Source organism: Quercus lobata, chromosome 10, assembly GCF_001633185.2.
Source record: "Quercus lobata isolate SW786 chromosome 10, ValleyOak3.0 Primary Assembly, whole genome shotgun sequence".
Taxonomy (NCBI): Eukaryota; Viridiplantae; Streptophyta; class Magnoliopsida; order Fagales; family Fagaceae; genus Quercus; species Quercus lobata.
The window spans coordinates 10249518-10268226 of NC_044913.1; the positions used below are offsets into that span (position 1 = coordinate 10249518).

General features: G+C 34.1%; 3 protein-coding genes across 4 annotated transcripts in view; 1 reads left to right on the plus strand and 2 right to left on the minus strand.

Annotated features, from left to right (window-relative positions):
* Positions 1–2376, plus strand: part of LOC115963393 — a 60538-nt gene extending 58162 nt beyond the window's left edge. For both annotated transcript variants that reach the window (XM_031082377.1, XM_031082376.1), the window contains exon 13: positions 305–2376. In XM_031082377.1, coding sequence (XP_030938237.1) covers positions 305–1383 — 1079 coding nt within the window. In that variant the 3' untranslated portion in view covers positions 1384–2376. The remainder of the gene's footprint in view (positions 1–304) is intronic.
* Positions 2377–2902: 526 nt separating this feature from the next.
* Positions 2903–5314, minus strand: LOC115963072 (glutaredoxin-like). Its single transcript, XM_031081962.1, has 4 exons — positions 4999–5314; positions 4348–4436; positions 3290–3388; positions 2903–3150 (listed from the first exon to the last, which is right to left on the minus strand). The coding sequence occupies exons 1-4, from the start codon at positions 5097–5099 to the stop codon at positions 3065–3067; spliced, it is 375 nt and encodes a 124-aa protein (XP_030937822.1). The 5' UTR covers positions 5100–5314; the 3' UTR covers positions 2903–3064.
* A 10867-nt stretch (positions 5315–16181) lies between these two features.
* On the minus strand, positions 16182–18653 carry LOC115965292 (probable S-adenosyl-L-methionine-dependent RNA methyltransferase RSM22, mitochondrial). The gene is made up of 4 exons (XM_031084485.1): positions 18564–18653; positions 17392–17474; positions 16910–16998; positions 16182–16763 (listed from the first exon to the last, which is right to left on the minus strand). Exons 3-4 carry the CDS (start codon positions 16974–16976, stop codon positions 16423–16425), a joined length of 408 nt encoding a protein of 135 aa, XP_030940345.1. The 5' UTR covers positions 16977–16998; positions 17392–17474; positions 18564–18653; the 3' UTR covers positions 16182–16422.
* Positions 18654–18709: the final 56 nt, after the last annotated feature.

Sequence of the window (18709 nt, forward strand, 5' to 3'; positions counted from 1 at the left end):
TTTCCTTCCCCACAAATGAATCCTTATCTATGCATTTATCATGCAAAATTAAAGTTTCGAAAGATAATTATGTTGCAATGAAGCTGATGTTTCACACTGTTTGGACGTTAACTCAATTCACTTCTCTGTGCATGACAACCATCATAGCATAGTTATCTAACTGCATCATAACAGAATTTCGCTATCTAAAACCAAGATTCACAATTTTTTGCACATTTACATGCTCTTTGTCATTGGTTTTAATGCTAAGAACTTCAAGCACAGAACTATGTGGCTTAATCATCTCTCACTTTTTTGAATTAAGGAGGAACGGCATTGGGGATTGTTGTTGGCGGTCTGCTTCTGGGTGCTGTGTCTTTTCTACTCCTGGCCTTGCTCTTGTTCCTCTCTAGAGGTATTACATTTGAAAAGCTACTTCAATACAAGGAAGTTCATCAAAAGGGCCGGGGTTTTCACTGGTATCAAGAAATAGTCCGAGTATTTTTGGTTTCTGGTAGGAGAGGCCAGTGGACATGGAAAAACCAGCAGAATTCTAATTACTTAACCATCTTAGGGCCTCTATTTGAAGATTTTAGAGGCCCTCAAATGTCCAATCTCTCACAAATTTCTGAGGGCAGTTCCCATATACAAGGTGCAGTTCACGAAACTGAAGATGAAGCACCTTTTATCCAAAAGCTGTTTGGAAAATTCAGAATATGCTACACATTGCTTGAGTCCGTTATCCGAAAGTTGTGTGGAAAACTCAGAATATACTACACATTGCTTGAGTCCGTGAGACGTGTTTTGCTAGGGGTTATGGCTGGTGCCTATATGGAGAACCCGTCTTCTAAGATTCCCTCCATAATCTTCTTATGCATCACTTTTTTTCAGCTCTTCTTCCTTGTTCTCGAGCCATTTATTAAGAAAAGTATTCAGTGGATTGAGATCATGTCAATTTTGAGTGAAGCAGGTGTATCTGTTATTTATTTTGTTCTCTCAGAGATAGAATTGCAAGCCAAGTATGGGAGAGTTGGAGTGCTCATGCTTATAGTTTTCCTAGTGGGATTTTTACCACAGATGATGAATGAATTGTGGGCTTTGTATAAACAGATAAAGCTGCTGGACACTGCTGAGAACCGTTTCCTAACCGGTTTGAAGATAGTTTCATTTGGATTAGCTCTGCTTTTCATCTCAGAGGAGTTTTTATTAAGCAGATGGTTCCCCCATTTAAAGGATAATATTGCAGACTCCAACTCTCAACCAACCTCTGCTGCAGAAAAAGATACAGCTACCCCACATTTAAAGGATTATATTGCAGGCTCCAACTCTCAACCAACCTCTGTTGCAGAAAAAGATACAGTTACCCCACGTTTAGATGACAATATTGTAGACTCCAACTCTTAACCAACCTCTGTTGTAGAAAAAGATACGGCTACCTCTACCTCTGATCAAATCAAATCCCTACGTCAGGATTGAACTCAAATTCATATCGTGGATAAAGATAACTTCAGATTATGTAAATCTCTTTGTTATACAGGGCTTTTATCAACTGATTGTATAGAAAGAGGTCTCAAGATGTTTAGAGAGAGCAAATAGTTTTCTGCAAAATAATTTGAACCATACATAAGTTAATGGGGATGAAGAGACTAGTCCTTCAGCTGAAATTAACATAGGAACTCTGGGAGTAGGAACAATAACAAGAACTCTTGAAGTAGGAACTCGGGAACAATGGTTCCAGAAAAATCATGGTTACACCAACACCACTCTTTGATTTATTGGGTGCTATCTTTAGTTGCTTAGTTGTTATTTGTTAGGAGGATAGACTTGTACCCTTTTATCCTTGGCATTGTTTTAGCTTATCATTTGTTTTAGTTCAACTCAACTTTATCTCATTGTTGAGTTAGGTTTTCAAGCATGTAAAGCATCTGTAAAAACCTATGAACAATGATAATAGATTATTATCAGAATGTTTATGAGAAAAATCAAGCTTATGAAATTTCTTTGACGTTTACTTGCCATCCATATTTCTCTCTTTTGTCACCATAGCGCCGCTTGTCAAAAAAGGTGCAGCTCGCGGCCGAGGAGTTGTAACAAAGGCTAGCTTTAGTAAAAGATGAAAGGGGGCTCCAAATGATCCATCAACCAGTCATGCAAGATGGAGTGGGTTCTGGGGCATGCACTAAAGGTAGTGGAAGCCCTACTTTAAATACATCTTCTGATTACAAGCGAAAACAAAGCGGAATGTACTATGATTTAGGAGCCATTTTTGCATTCAAGTGAAATCAGAACACATCATTGCATTACTGGTTTCATTGCAGTTTCTTTATCCATTCCAACCGCGCGCTGATGCAGTGCTGGCTCCACTACTTTTTGAGACGTAATGAGAAATGAGTGATTGCTTAGAACCGTGTAGAGGGGGCTGTAACCCTTTTTTATTTTAAGCTGTGACCCATTTGTTGGGCTCATAGGAGTAAAATTTTGGCTCTTTTGAATAGCCATGAAAGTTAGAATTATCAAAAATTACTTTATGCAAAAGTTGGAACTTGTTTGAGTTTAGTTGTATGTGCACATGCGCAAGTATCAAGTGTTTAATTTCTAAAAACTGCAATCATGTATGATCTAGGGAAATCAAGTTTGCTTCAAATCAGATCTGAAAGCTTTATTTTTGACCTGATAAACAAGTAAAGTGGAGTAAAAACAAATTTAGATAGGCCAATTGTAGTTTGATTATCATTCTTGTTTTCTCCGAGTGACAAAAGTTGTGTAAATTCACACTCCCTTCAGCGTTTTGTATTCACTAGTTTTAAAGACCCCAGTAGTTTCCCTTAGTGCAGTCACTAGCTTCCCTTTGTTAGCACTGTATCTAATCTAATATTTGCTAACATGTCAGCACACCAACCATACTCAGCAAGAGACATGGAGCTTGATCAACCATATTTCATTCCTTTACCACATACTAGCATTTAGCCATCTAGGCGTCCAGGTTTATTGTTATTACAAAACAAACATGTAATGTGATCTATTGTCCTTGCTTGCAGTTTCTTCTCTTCACATTGTTCACAGAAACATCTGGTATCTACAATATTCACAGCTGGGCAGAGTTATTGGCAATGGCACCAGCTTCAGTGAGAAGGGGAACAAGCTGACCTGCCTGGTACTTCTCCATAATAGCTGCAATAACAGGAGACAAAATGCAGAAAAGGGTAATTATTCAGTCTATATATTGTTTTTTCTTAGGGCTTGATAACAAAAGATTCTAGGCATTGATATTCATTAAAACTAAAAAGAAGCAAAGAAACGGGTGGCTTACTATCACAACCACCAATGTGTTTTCCCCCAATAAACACATTGGGCACAGTCCTCTGACCAGTCCACTCTGCTAGAGCCGATTGAATGTCACTTCCATCACCTTCAAAAAGAAATACATCAAAAACGTAAGTTCCTCAAAAATATGGTAGTGCATAGCTATTAAGTATCTCATTGTTATGGAAACAGAGCAGCGGACAGGCCATTTGAGCTAGTCCCCCTTATAATGAGGTGGAGGGGGTTTCAAAACCTAGCAGGCTTTCAAGAGTCTTGTAGCTCAACTAATACTTCTTGATGTTTTCAATGAAGATGTCTATAGTATTAATCCCCCATTCTGTAAAATTGAATTATATATAATAATAAAAAATCCCCCTTTCTCAACATTGAATTATCTGTAAAAATAAAAAATAAAACATGGGGGTGCAGGTGGTACCAATCCACACACACAGAGTAGCTCAATATGGATATTAAATTGATCGTGCAGGTAAGAATAAGATGGATGCGAGTATTCATAGTAATTGAACAATACTTAATCTTCAGAACTTTCTGATTAGTGTCAAGTATTTGTACCCTCATTTTGCTATTAGAGAATGAGCTTTGAAGAACTCAACATGTTTGCAAATAATTGCATAAATATCACACGACTCAGAATATATAGTGTAACTTACAACTCTATTTTAACAACCACAGCTGCTATAATGTATTCCATTAAATGAAACATGTATGATAGCTGTTACACAAAATTCTTAAGTCTAAAACTCTCATATCAATTTGAACTCAAAATCGCACAACGGCCTTTTAAAAACAAAGCATCTGTAAATCCAAAGATGGCAACAGAAGCAGTTACCCAAATTTCCTCACATAGTGCATTGTAAGATAGCAAGGTAACACATAGAAAAGACATTTCATAACAAGCATTGTAAGATAGCAAGGTAACACATGGAAAGGACATTTCATAACAAAGGCAGTAATGGACTAATTAAGCATCAACCAGGACATGTTATTACTATAGCTACAGCCTACAGAGATAGAGAAATTACAAGAGTAATATGAAACACTTACGTTCCTCATCCAGCTCAATAATCTTGTAACTTGCTCCTAGCTGTGTGAACAGCTGCTTGACCCTCTTGCAATAGCCACAGTAAGTTTTACTGCGATTTTATGAATACCAAACCCAATTAGTACATAGCTACAGAGGATAACAGAATCTGAAGATAACTAAAACCAAACCCTCATATTATGAAGGCAGTGACAATATATATAAAAATAAAAAAACAAACAATGAAGACAGTGACAAACATTTACAGTTATTGCATAAACAAAAACTGGTGTGAATGTGAAAAAAATCAAAAGTAGACACCCCAACAAATCAAACTATAATTAGCTTTCCAACACTTGACCCCTTGTTCACAATACTCAAAAAGTCTTTTGAATATGACTATATCATTTATAATATGACCACAACTTTTGTGCCGCATGAACCCACTTTCTCTAACAATATAAGCATGTTCTTACATGGAAATTCTCGTTCTAAACATTAAAAATTTAATATAAAAAAAAAAATTTGAAAATACCCATCATCCAGTTCCCAAAAAAAATAGATTCAGAATTGCTAAGAGCACAAACTTTATTAGGTAGTGAAGAATATATATATTTAGTTAAATAGAGTGTGCATATTTTGATGGAGAGAGGCACAAAAGAAAACACAAAAACCTGAAGACAACAACAGGATTGGAAGACACAATCTCCTTAGCCTTGTTCAACGCCATTTCTAGCTCTTCTTTGCTTATTTTTGAGCTGAAAACCGATCCCATATCTCTTTATTTGTATGAGAGAGAAAGAGGTTAGAGAGAACAGGTGTTGGAAGCTTCTTTGGTGTGGTTTTTCGGTGGCAAAGCTACAAGACCCACAGGTGTTAAATTTTGAAACTGTTTGCTGGCAGTGGCAATGAAACGAAGGCCGATTTTTTCTGGATAGCTAGCTTAGCTGGTCAACCATATATGGTAAGAGAGAGACAGAGAAGTTTGGTTTTTTTAATTATTGCGTCGAATTCTTTACTTCAATTTCGTGTTTTTTTTTTTTTTTTTTTTTTGAGATTCTATTTCGTCTTTTCTAGAACTATTCTATTACCACCTTTGCGTTGTTTTTACGAAACGTATTTACTAATTTTGTTATGGATAAGGATTGCCCTGTCGCCTTATTAGATACATTTTTGGTAGCAATCTGAAAAGGTTGTGATGGAAAATTTAATCTACTGCGCCGACATTTTTTTTTTTTTTTTTTTTACAATCAAGGGTGTTCAGAAATTTTTGCAGTATACGGAGACATTTCTTTTAATAATGTAATCATGTTATATTGGGATTTACTGTCCATTTGAAATGCACTTTTTAACCAATTTATTACTTAGTTTTTCAACTATTATGAGTTCCAACTTCCATATGAATCAACTATTTATTTTATATAACTTGGCTTATTTTCGGACAATTTGTGAGTTGAGTTTCATCTCACGTGACTCACTTACTTATCAGTAAAAAGACTACAATATAAGGAATTTGTAGCTAACAATGGGGTAAGTTTGACATTATTTATTCTTCTTTATATAAAAAGAAAAAATGTGTTGAGATACAAATTTTCGGGTCTTGATTTTATTGACCCACTTACAAAATACCCACATAAGCCCACACATTATTTAAAACTCATATAAATATTTCTCATATATATTACCCAAATATTCTCCATATTATTGGGCCTTCACAAATACTCCGTACCCAAATCCATAAATTATCATGGACCCTATCACAAATATTACCTATTATATCCCACATATCATCTAACTTAAATTCTCCACAAAATATGCTCATCATATCACTACCAAAATTGGGCTGCAAATTACACTATCCCCACACAAAGCCCAACATCATTTGGCTTGTGGGCAAAACTCAAAGAAAGCCCAAATTCCAAAGTCTCATTACGATGTGGCTAATTCCAAAAGTCCCACTACGATGTGGCTAATTCCAAATATCCCACTACGATGTGGCAAATTCAAAACCCGCTACGATGCGGCACTATTTACAAAAACCGCTATGATGCGACACTATTAACAAAGCCCGTTGCCACACGGCAATACTTTACAAAATCTCAAAATCATTTTTACAAAGCCCAAATTCTTATTTGGCATCTATTTTCGCAAAGCCCAAAATCTTATTTAACATCTATTTTCACAAAGCCCAAATTCCTATTTGGCATCTATTTTCACAAAGCCCAAATTCTGATTTGGAACTATTTTACAAAGCTCAAATACTAATTTGGCACTATTTTATAAAGTCCAAATATTATCTTGACAATTATTTCATAAAGTCCAAATACTAATTTGGCAATTATCTTACACTATTTTTATAAAAGCCCAAATGCTAATTTGGCATCCATTTTACAAAACCTAAAACCATTCTAGCAATTATCTTACAAAACCCAAAATGACATTTTGGCAAAAACAATGACTTTATACTCAAAGCCCAAATGTTAATTTGGCACTTATTTTTGCAAAGCCCAAATAATCTTTTGGCAACTATTTCATGAAACCCAAATGCTATTTTGGCACATATTTACTAAATTCAAATATTATTTCAACATTTGTTAAATCCCCAACTCATGGGAAATACAAATTATTCATTTCTCAAAAGAATATCTCTTTGACAAAATTTTATGGGAACTATGTCTATTATTTCCATAATTAAACTATAAAACCCATGAATATCACCCATGACAAAACTACTCATTTTGTAGGGTTAACAAAGCCCAAGCAAGCTTATCAACAAAGTCCAACTAGATCAGACCAGCCCATAAACAAATCTCAGCAATTGAAGAACACGTGAACTGGTCAGCCAAATCTCAGCAATAAATAAACAGCTGGAGCTCCTTCCCATCAGGTCCCAACATGTCTAATCATTCAGAAAACAGACATGTGTCCACCAGGGGATGAATCCTTCCTCCACAAGCTGAAATCCCATCATCTCTCAAGTGACATAAAGCTGAAAGTGATGTGACAAAAAGCTAGGAAAGCTTCAGCCAGCTGTTACTTCTTTCTCTTTCAGCTCATTCAGTCAAGAAAACAAAGCTGACATGACCAGACCAATGAAGCTCCTGAGACGACACAAAATCAGCCCATTTTCATACTAAAAATATGTATTTTCTAGTTCATGAACCAAGCACATGAACCTCATATGGGGAAACTTAGGGAAATGTGGTTTGGAGGGCACCAAAGGGGATCCCAGCAGAGTTCCTAGCAAGGGCTCCAAGGTTAACACCTGGCTTGGGGTGGTCCAATCTGCCCTAGGGAACTCTGATTCTAGTTGCAGCATATCCAAGATCATTAGCCTAAAGCATGCTCTAATCCCATCAGCTAAGGCTAATCAGCATTCAATGCTAAAACCAGAAACCCAGTTGTGATTACCCAAAACAACAGAAAACTTCTAAAGTTAAGCTTACTACTCTTAACTAAAAATCTTAAGAACGATTCTCTAAGGATTTTCTAGAGATTGAGGAAGATTTAGCAAAGATTATTTGCTAATCACCCCCTGAAAAACCTAATATAAATGGAACTCTCCATTAATACTTCAACAACCAACAACACACTAAGACTTACACCAGAAAAGTTTCTGCCTTAACCTTTCTGTTTAAGCTTTCTTTAAGCTCTGAAAAAGCATCCGAGTTCTTAGTTTCAAGCATGGAAACTAAGTCTCCCAGCTCCTAACTCTCAAATACTTTCTCATAGCTATACTCATAAACACTTACTTGCCCCAGCAGAATATTCCAGCAGTATTACCATACACTCTCACTCATTACTCATACTACTCACAAATGATTCTCTCTACTCACTACATATATTATATTCATGAGCATGCCATGGCACCATAATGATCTTGCTGCGCTAGCTAGGATCTCTCTCTCTCCCTTCATCTCACACTAAGTCTTCTCCATTATTTGTTATTATGGAACCAATGATATTTATCTACTCATTTACTATCAATGGTTATGATGTGTCACTATAAAGTTTTTCCCTCATATCGTTGTATTAGAAGATTCCTCTCCAGAGCTAACGGATGATGAGTCTGAAAATATAGATGTTTCCCTTAGTCTGTAAAGTAACTAATTTCGTTTTACTTTACTGCTCGGCTATTTTCTGTAGGAGTACCTTAATAGTTGGGCCCTTTTCTGTAGAAACATTTTTACCGCTGGCCTGTTTCCTACAGAAGTACTTTACTGCTGAGTTATTTCTTACAGTATGTTTTTCAATTGTGTTGATGTGTTCGCTGTAGGGATTGTTCATGGGCCACTCTTGACAGTTCCAATATAAGCCCAAGGCATAAAATATAGTGGACTTCTTGAATCTTCACCGATAGCCTTTGGGTCGTGCATCAAGCCCATCGTCAAGTTTCGGTTTAGACCCTCCGACCCAACTTAAATCTTATTTGTCGAGAAGGAAACTTTTTCGCCCCCAACAATATGTTAAATATCGTTTTCATCTCTTATCACTGGAATAGTCAATGCAACCAAATGTGAGAAAATTATTTTTTGGGTCGCAACCAAACAAACAAGGGAAGATGAAATTATTTTTGACAAAACAAAAAAAAAAAAACAAAAACAAAAACAAAAATGTACACCAAAACAAATAATCTTAGATACCAATGCTCCTATTAAGACAACACCAAAGAAAATGGTGAAAAACAAGAAGATCTCATCCCATTTCATTCATATGATAGCATCCAACTTGTGACCTCCCTCAAAAAAACAAATTTTAAAATAAAAATAAAATAAAATAACAAAAACAAAAATTACACCAAAACAACTAATCTTGGATACCAATGTTCCAATTAAGACAATACCAAAAGAAAGTGGCTCAAATCAAGAAGATGGATTTGGATATATCCATTTTCTAGAAAACTTCTTCCCATGAGTTTCAAAATTGGAACACTTATTTACCCTTTTAAACTCCATAACCCACTACTAAAATTGTGTGTAGTACAACCTTATCATGTTTTTTTAAGGTGAGTTACACATTCATAAATACCCAATGATACTAACAAGTTAGAACAATAAAAATAAATTTATTATATAAAAAAAAAACAATAATAAAATAAAATAGATGACTAGAAAAAAAATTATACACATTAGAAAAATATCAAAAATAATGGTTGTCGACCAACAACCCACCAAACAACATTCTCAAAAAAAAAAAAAAAAAACCCACCAAACAAGAGTGAGGGCGGATTATACGTTCTTCATCTCTTTCAACACACCGGTAATCAAATATTGGCGACTTCATCTTCCAAAAAATTTTCATTAATTTTAAATTTTTTTTAAAATCAAATAAATCATCCATGGCTAAAATCACTTCATATTATGTATTAGATACTTGCTGGGCTTTTATATCTATAGCAGCAACGAAAAGCAAACATAAGATAGTAAAGAGATGCACTATTGCAACAAACAGCTCAATACCTTTTATGTTTGCTTTGCTACGGATACAAAAGTCTAGCATCTAATAAATAATAGAAAGTAAATTTTAAAAAATAAAGATTTATTTGCTTTTTCTTTAATTCAAAATTAATTAATCTTTTTTGAAAGATGAAGTCACCATTATTCACTAATAAATTAAATTTAAGCATTGAAACCCATCACATCACTCCAATGTTTGATCGTTTCTCAATATATAATCATATCCATTCTCTCCAATATTTCCTTCAATAATTACGAAATTCAAAAACTTCTTTATTATTTTTTATTCCATATCCATCACTCAAATTGCGTGAGGTCTAAGTTTTTTAAGATTTTCAACAATCAATGAATATGGTACACCTTCATAAATACCAATGATACTAATATGTTAGAACACCAAATTTAAATCAATTAAAAAAAAATAGAAGATTAGAAAAGTCAATTGTGACAAAAAAAATATATGAAAAAATCTATATGAAATAAAATAAAATAAAAACTAAAATCCAAATACATCATATTAGAAACATAACTAAAGTAAGGTCCCCACCAACCAACACCGCAACAACTAATGCCTTATGAGAGAGTGAGTAGATTATATATTCTTCATCACTTCAAATATACTGATAACCATCAATGTATACAACTCTTTTGAAAAGTCCTTTCAAAATAGTATAATATCGATCTGTTGGAAGAGATGAAGACAACATAATCCACTCACACTCTCGTCAACCACACTGGTTGTTGCATTGTTGCATTGTTGGTTGATAACCATTACTTTAGTTATGCATTTTAGTTTTTCTATTTCATATCGTTTTTTCATTTTTATTTTTGCCACAATTAAACTCTTTTTTTTTAGTCTACTATTTTTTTTAATAATAAATTTAGTTTTTGTGTTGTAACATATTAAGAGTATCTATGAAGGCATACCTCATCTGACCAATAAAAAAAATTTAAAACTTCAACCCCACACAATTTTATTGGTAGAATAAAGAATCAAGAATAGTTTAGAGGTTTTCGAATTCCGTGATTCTTGAGGAAGAAACTTTGGAGAAAAAGGATATGGTTAGAGATTGATCAAAGTTGAAGATAATGAATTTCAATACTCAAATCTGCTATCGAATTATTGGTGGTGAACGATCTCAACAGGTAATTATGCTAAGAATAGTTTTAGACTTTTAGTACTTACATTAAGAAGACTTTTAGTACTTACATTAAGAATGGTTTTCTTTTGATACCAAATCAAATTAATTTAACGAGAAATAAGTTAGTAAAAAGATGCAATCATTTCTATATTTAATAGTTTAATTCGTAATTATCTATACTACTATTTAAGGAGCTTTCCCTATTTGAGTATTTATTGTTTTGGTCCAAAATGTCCCTACACTTTTATGTTTAAGTAGAGACAAAACTTCCACTAAAATATTGCCTAAAAAATAGAGTCACTTTTTTATTGATTTCCAAATTGTTTTATCCACTTATAAATTAAATTTTCAAAATAAAAATTATATATAAAAAATAAAAATAGGTTTTTTTTTCTGTAAAATAGGACCACAAAGCCCAACATTTTCACTTTTTTTTTCTTCTCCTTTTTTTCCCTTTATCAAGACTTAAACGTTTCTCTCTCTCTTTTTCGGTTTCCTTTCTTCTAAATTCTAATCTCACGGTTTTTTTTTATTTTGGTTTTTGTTTTTATTTTTTCAAATCTCTTCTTCTTTATTTTTGAATTATTAAAAAAAAATGTGATTTTTAATGTACTCCCTTTTTTTATTTTTAATGATTTATTTACTTATTTATGTTGGTATTTGAATTGTTTTCTTTTCACATCTGTTTGTACTGCTTTTTTTTTCATATTTTAATAAATGTATTTTCTATGTCCAAAATAAAAATCACTATGTGTGTGGTTTAATTGGATGAAAGAGAGAAACGTCTCAAATTAAGATGAATGGAAAATTATGACACTAAACCCAAAAATTACATACTCTTCAAAGTATCCATATGGATTCGGGTCCTACTAGCTGGATTGAATACTCTTCTACTCATTGGACTGCAACGATATGGCGTAAGTAGGCTAGCAGTGACTAATATATTTAGCTCCAAGCTAGTTCTATCTACCTATCTTAAATCTTTCTTGTGATTTTACAGTTCTAAAGTGGGTACGTATATTTATGGTTGGTAGATAAGGAAGCTGGAGGGTGTAATAGGCTTGGGTTGGTTTGTAATTTTTGAAAGATGCTTTATGTTGGTGGGGCCACGGGTTGGGCTTGTTGTAAGCTTGTGTGAATTTTCCAGTTGGGCTTGGAATTTTAGTTGGAATGGAGGTTTGTGTCTAAGGGTGATTGGGGTTTGGGCTGGTGCGATGGGTTCAGATGGGCTGAAGGCTTAGAGCTGGATTGTTTCCATTAAGTGTGGCCTTCAAGGTTTCGGGTTGGGGTTGATTGATCAGATTGGGCCCAGGTTGAGCTTTGGGCCTGGGTTCACGGTTTGGACCAGGCTTGACCCGGTCCACCATTTTCCTAATAAACTACTTCCACCAATCAGGACCTAAGACAAATCTGGTACACCAATAATATTTTGACACCTCACCACCTTATCCCATCTCCTTGTTTAATTCTTTTTCTTTTTCTTTTAACCCACCATATCAAAAAGGAGAAATGGGTATGATTTTGTTTCAAAATTGGTATTATCTGATTTGGGGTTTGGAGATTGTTTCAGATGTATTTGAAATCCGATGTGTGTATATGTATGACAGTATGAATGAACATGTGTAGCCGTATGTGTGTGTGTGTCTTGTGTTCATATGTACACTTGAGCTACTACCATTAACATGTGAGCATGCATTTCCAAAAAAATAAAAGCTAGCATGAAAATGAGATGGGAAGTAGAAGATGCTACCCATTTCTTTCTGTTGTTCTCTGTTTTTCCATGCTCTTTTGTTTATGGTTCCATGCTGAGTGTTGCCTGATAATAGACACAGAGCAGAGCTATAGTCTTTAAATCCAAAATCAAATGGGAAAATGAAATACATAATAATAAATAGAAAAGAAAAAGGCTTCTTATGAACCTGTTGGATTTGCAGGTTGTGGGTGGCATTGATGGTAGTTTTGGGTGATTAATTTTTTTTTTTATGTGGTGGGTTGCAATTTGTTGTGATTGTGGTGGTTGGGGGTGTGACCGTGGCTGTGACAATGGTTGACCGTGACTGAGGTGTGGTTGTTGTGGCTGTAGTGTGGTTGTTGTGGCTGAAGCGTGGTTGTTGTGGTTGAAGCTGTACTCGTTGTGGCAGTCGTGGGTCTCTGGGTTGTTTTTGTTTTTGTTTTCTGGTTGATGGTGGTATGAAGATGTGGGTTTGGGTGATGATGAGGTTGTGGGTCTGGGTTTGTGAGTTTGGTGGTTAGGGATTGTGGTGGCTGTCGGCTGGTGGTTTTTTTTTTTTTATGATAGTGGTAGCTAGTAGTGGCTAGGCATGAGTGTGGCTGTGACTAGGGTTGCTTGGACAAAGAAGAAAGTGATGGGTTTCATTAGAGAAAGAAAGAGACACAGTGGTAAAATAAAAATAATATTATTTAAATGAAGTTCTAAAAAAAATTGAATGGTTGATGTTAGATGTATTGTAAAATGGTATGTTAAAATTGATAAAGTAAAATTTTGAGATGTTAAATGCTAAAAAATTTGCATTCTTTGATGAAAATGCTCTAAGAAAGAGAAAGGAAAAATGTATGCTTTTACCTTTGTGCCTTCATTAATACATATTAATACACTTGTAATGATGGGGAAATTCATATATTAGTACACCTGTAATTTCTTAAAGTGTGAAGGATATATTAATCATTTACAATATAAAATGGTGGACCTAGAAAATTAGTTCCATCACTTCCTGTCATTTTCGCCCAAATTGGGTTAATACCAAAACAGTAGGGCCCATGGAAAAAGCAGCACTCCACCTCATCAACTTTTCTTTTCTCTTGGATAACCAAACAGTAGAAATGATCTTTCTTCCTTGCTCTTCCCTTCTTTTCTTTTCCCTTACCCCTTTCCAAACACAGTGTTAGGGTTTAGGGATGGAAATTAATACCTTTAAGGTTATTGAAAATTTTCTAGCAATTGGAACAAACCTTAACTCACTGAATTAGAACTTAGACTGCAATGCACTTAAAGAATTATACTTTAAATCAACAATTATGAATAAAACTTGACATGCTCATTAATTAAAAGAAATTAACTTGACTTTTTACTAAATCACATGTATGACTTTATAAAAATGAAGGACCAAATATGGACCCAGATAAAAACAAGACATGTAGTTTAAGAAAATCAGTTAAATGCCTTAGGCAATGCTCAAAACTAGGCCAGTCCATGGGTCGGGCCGGTTCGGTTTTGGACTCAACCCAAACCCGACCCGCCAGTGTCAGGTGGAAGGTGAAGGGACCTAAAATCGACCATGACATCAATTAGTCGAATCAATTTTGGGTTCAAGTGATGCTCAAGTCAATTCAGTCAGTGGTGAAAGTCATCAAAATTTGCAAATGTCACTGAAATCTGCAAAAACTCTCTGAAATCTACTGGGATTTGGTCAGATTTGGCTAAATCTCACCAGATTTGGTCGATATCTCACCGGATTTGAGCTTGATCTTGTCGGAGTTGGCCGGATTTTGTATATATGATCGATCAGGTCAGGTGGCTCGGGTTTTGGAGAAGAAAACCCACCACTCGACTCACTGACGTCAATTCTTGGAGGCGGTGGAAAATCTGTTGACTGATGGGAGCGTCGGTTCGGTGGGTGTTGGTCGGGTTTGGACACCCCTACTTAAAACTTAATGGCATGCTCAAATAAAATAAAATAAAAAACTCAAATGGTATATTTAGTACCAACTTTCCATGAAACTTACTCCAAAATCTTAGCACGCTTTCCATAGGAAATTATGTACTATTTCCACAATTAAAATTCAAAATAGATAATTTCATTCAATTAGTGAAATCTCATTCAAACCAACTCTAATTTTCATCCATCACTAATCAAATTACATGGAATTTCATGGTTTTAAATATAACATCAAAATTAATCTAATTACATGGTTAAATTTCAATTTAAGCTCAATCAAATTTAGTCAATTGCATAAAAAATGATAAAAGTAAAAAAAATAAATAAATGAGGTTCAACCATTAAAACTATGAAATCCTTTAATTTATGGCTAAAACTTTTATCAAAATTTAGAGCCGGACAAAATATGATATCAACACAATGTAAATTTACATGATTATTATAACAACCACATATTTTTACACAAGTTTGCATGACCAAATGTGAGTGAATTTTGGACTTGATTGACTAAAATGTAGTCATTTTCCTACTATACAAGCACTTGGCGCTTTAAAATTTTACAAATACATATTTTAATAATTGTTTTGAAAAGTAAATGTGTAAGATAGAAAATGCAGAATTTTATACTAAATTAAACATTAAAATTTACCCAATACAATGTTTTAAAGTATATTGTAAAAATGTATATGTAAATTAAATAAAATAAATTTTTAGTGAGGTAAAATGTTTTTTTTTTGTTTTGGTACCCAATATAAATGTGTTTTAAATCTAAAACACAAAAACCAAACCTCATGTTAGTACAAAACAAAATAAGTAGGCAAATTATGAGTGATGGGGTAAAAGTAGATAAATTATGACAAAATTATAGTAAAAATTGTGATCCTTAACATTACTCTTATAACAATGATGAAGCAGAAAAAAATTTATCTTTTGTCAGATTTTATTTTATTTAGAAATAATTATAACATTCTATAAATCTCGCAACTCAAACCTTTTTTCTAAACTCCCAAGCGGATGAAGAGATTTAAATTCAGTCCAAGACGCTTGACTTCTTTTGCCAAATATACCGAGTTATTTTCGTACTCTTATTAATACCAAACCAAAATGTCCAAAACCAAATCAAAAGTTAAAAACAATGTGTACCGTGCACTGAAAAGGGACCACAAATCCAGCATATTAAGACGTGTGTCAGTGTGTTTGTCATTGTGCAACTTGACAAAAGCCATGCTAGTCCTGCTGTGCAGGTTGATTTGCAGAGTTCTGTACCAGCTAATTTACAACTTTGTTCGTTGTGCCAAATCAATTTGGATAGGCTTTGACACCACAAGAACACAATAATCAGCTGAAAGGCTATGAACACCTCAAGCTGATATATATGTTGATTTTTTCTATGGAGTCATGGCATTCTATGTGGTTTAAGTTTAATCTGTCATAGTGACTGTGGTCTTCTGGGTCGTGAGCTTTAGACAGCTTTTATGCAACCAGTCGATTGAAGATTATAACAAAGGCCTGAACAATCCAAATATTCTTAAAAGATTTTATAAACACCACTTTGTATAAAAATGACCAGGCAAACTTGTCATTGAAACCAAAAGCAAAAATATTTTGAGAAATGGATAAAACAAACCTGACTTCTGTAGCTTACCAAATTAATAGAATTCACTCATTTTTGCACGTTGAACATTTTTTATATTGTATGCATCCATCTAATCTAACCTCGTCGTCTAGAACCATATACAAAATGACTGTTAAATATGAATGTAACACTTGTGGTTTACATTTCCGTTAGTATTACAAGGGCAAGATACATCAAAGATGTTATCTCAAAAGGGCCACAAGTCACCCCAAAGAGATCTTTTGGCCTGATGGTGTAATGTAGGATTCTTACTTTGAGTGACAACCACACGCTCAAACGAACCCTCCGAGCCATCTTGATTGGTTGATCGACAAATATCCATTGTGACATGCCTGCCCCGTCGAACAGGTGAAAAAATAATCCTGCCCCAACCACCCCCAAGATCAGCAGAGGCTGTTTCTTCTTCCTCCTCATCTTCGTCATTCTGGTCAGCAGCATCAGTATCCATTACATCTGAATCATAGGTAGCTGGATCCACTTCTTCATATGGAATATTATCAGCCTCTTGCTGTAACTTGATTAAGTCCTCTATCCAGGTCAAAAGAGAAAATTTCAGAAAGACCAAAAATGAAGTTCAAAAATTCCCAGATTGCACTAGAATGCAAGCTGATTAGCACGTGCATGCTAGGAATCACAATATAGCAAAAACATGCTTTGAGTGTATTCAGTTGTACCATAGTCAATTTCAAGATCTTCCGGATTTCTTTTTGCATGTTGTTCCTTCAATGTCTCAAATTCCATGCCATCAAGGGGCCAGGGTTCACTGATTAAATTGAACAGTCATGTAAAATATTTACATAAGGAGCTGCAAGGTGATGGAAATATAAAAAATAAAATTGAAGAATTAAAAATGATTTTAGAAATCATATTTGGCATTTTTTGCAAATATGCTCATCATAGAGATTGATAGAAACTAGAAAGAACGCATGATGAAAAGTCACTTAACTAATTAAGAATTAATATGTAAAAGAATCATTTTCATTCTGATGAACTTCAAAAATACCATCAAATAAACAGTTTGATATTCTTTTGTAATTTTTTTTTTTAACAAAAATATAAAGTAAGCTTTACTATTTTAGAATTGAGCCACTGATGACTAAGAAAATTAATGAATAAACAGCCCCATCTCTTTGAAAGCAACTCTTCAAATACTCACCTTGGTCTTTGTCCTCGTCTAAAAGCAACGAAAGAAAATTTCTCATCCTCAAAGCCACGTAAAGGTGGTTCCCCCTTGGCACGCTACAAAAATGCCACTGATTAGAGAGAAGATAATAGCAATGGCATAAATTTCCTAAATGCTTTCAATTTACTTTTAATATATATATATATATATATATATATATATTCTCAGAACTAGAAGAATCATAGGAATAAAAGTGTCAAACAACTTCCAAATAAGAAGAGAACACAATTTGTATAGCTCTTTGACAACATTTTTTTTTGAGGGCACTACATTAGAAAAGTAACCTGCAAGGTTAGGACTTGTATTGACACCCATGATAAATCATTTAAACACAAGGATCTAACACCCGCTTCACAAGAAACTCTTGAAACATGCTTGGAACATCTGTCAAACAAATATGACATTGCATGCATCATGATTTCAAAGACCAGACTTCACTGGCTGATCAGACCAGGTTAACTGGTAACCAGTGTCTAGGCTGATACAGTCCAAAAAAAGGGCAATTTGAATTTTATTCAAAAATGATGAAACCTGGAAAAACCCAGAAACAAAAAAAAAAATGCATCACATGCATTATATTATTATCATCATTATCATTAAACTAAGAATAAATGAACTAACTTTTCATTTATTTTTTTTTTTTTTTTTTTTTTTTTTTGAGAAAGAACTTTTCATTTAACTTCAGAATGCTATGCCCAAAAAAGATTAGCCCATGCATTCAACACTCCACATACTTGAAGGAGGGTGCTATTTATAAAGGAAAAGGTATAAAAATTTCCTTTATTTTTCTAATGTGGGACTTGTAATACTTCTTGTTAAAACCTCACACTTATTTATGAAGGAAAAATTATAGCATCTTCATTCTTTTAATATGAAACTTGAAATACTTTTCAAATAAAAAAAATTCATTCATTTTTTCAATGTGTGATTTCCATGTTCTTTAATTATTTATGCTGGTCTGGCTTGAAAACCTTGAACTCCTCCCTTTTCTGATTCTTTTCACAGTTCAAGTTTTAAATCCATGGCATGCATATCAACATGTAGCAGATTGGCCTACTTATAGATGATATACCAAATGGTTAACTAAGCAAAGGAACAGTAGCCACATGGGGTAGACAGAGTAGGATATGGATTAAGGGAGGAACCTTGTATGCACGTTGTGATGATGTCCTCTCCAAGCGTTGGACAAAATGACAGTACTTACTAGTTCTTGTCAGTGGACATTGTCCATCATGAGGGCACTGCATCAAGAGAACTATATGTGAGAAAAAGAGAATTGGAAAGAAAAAAA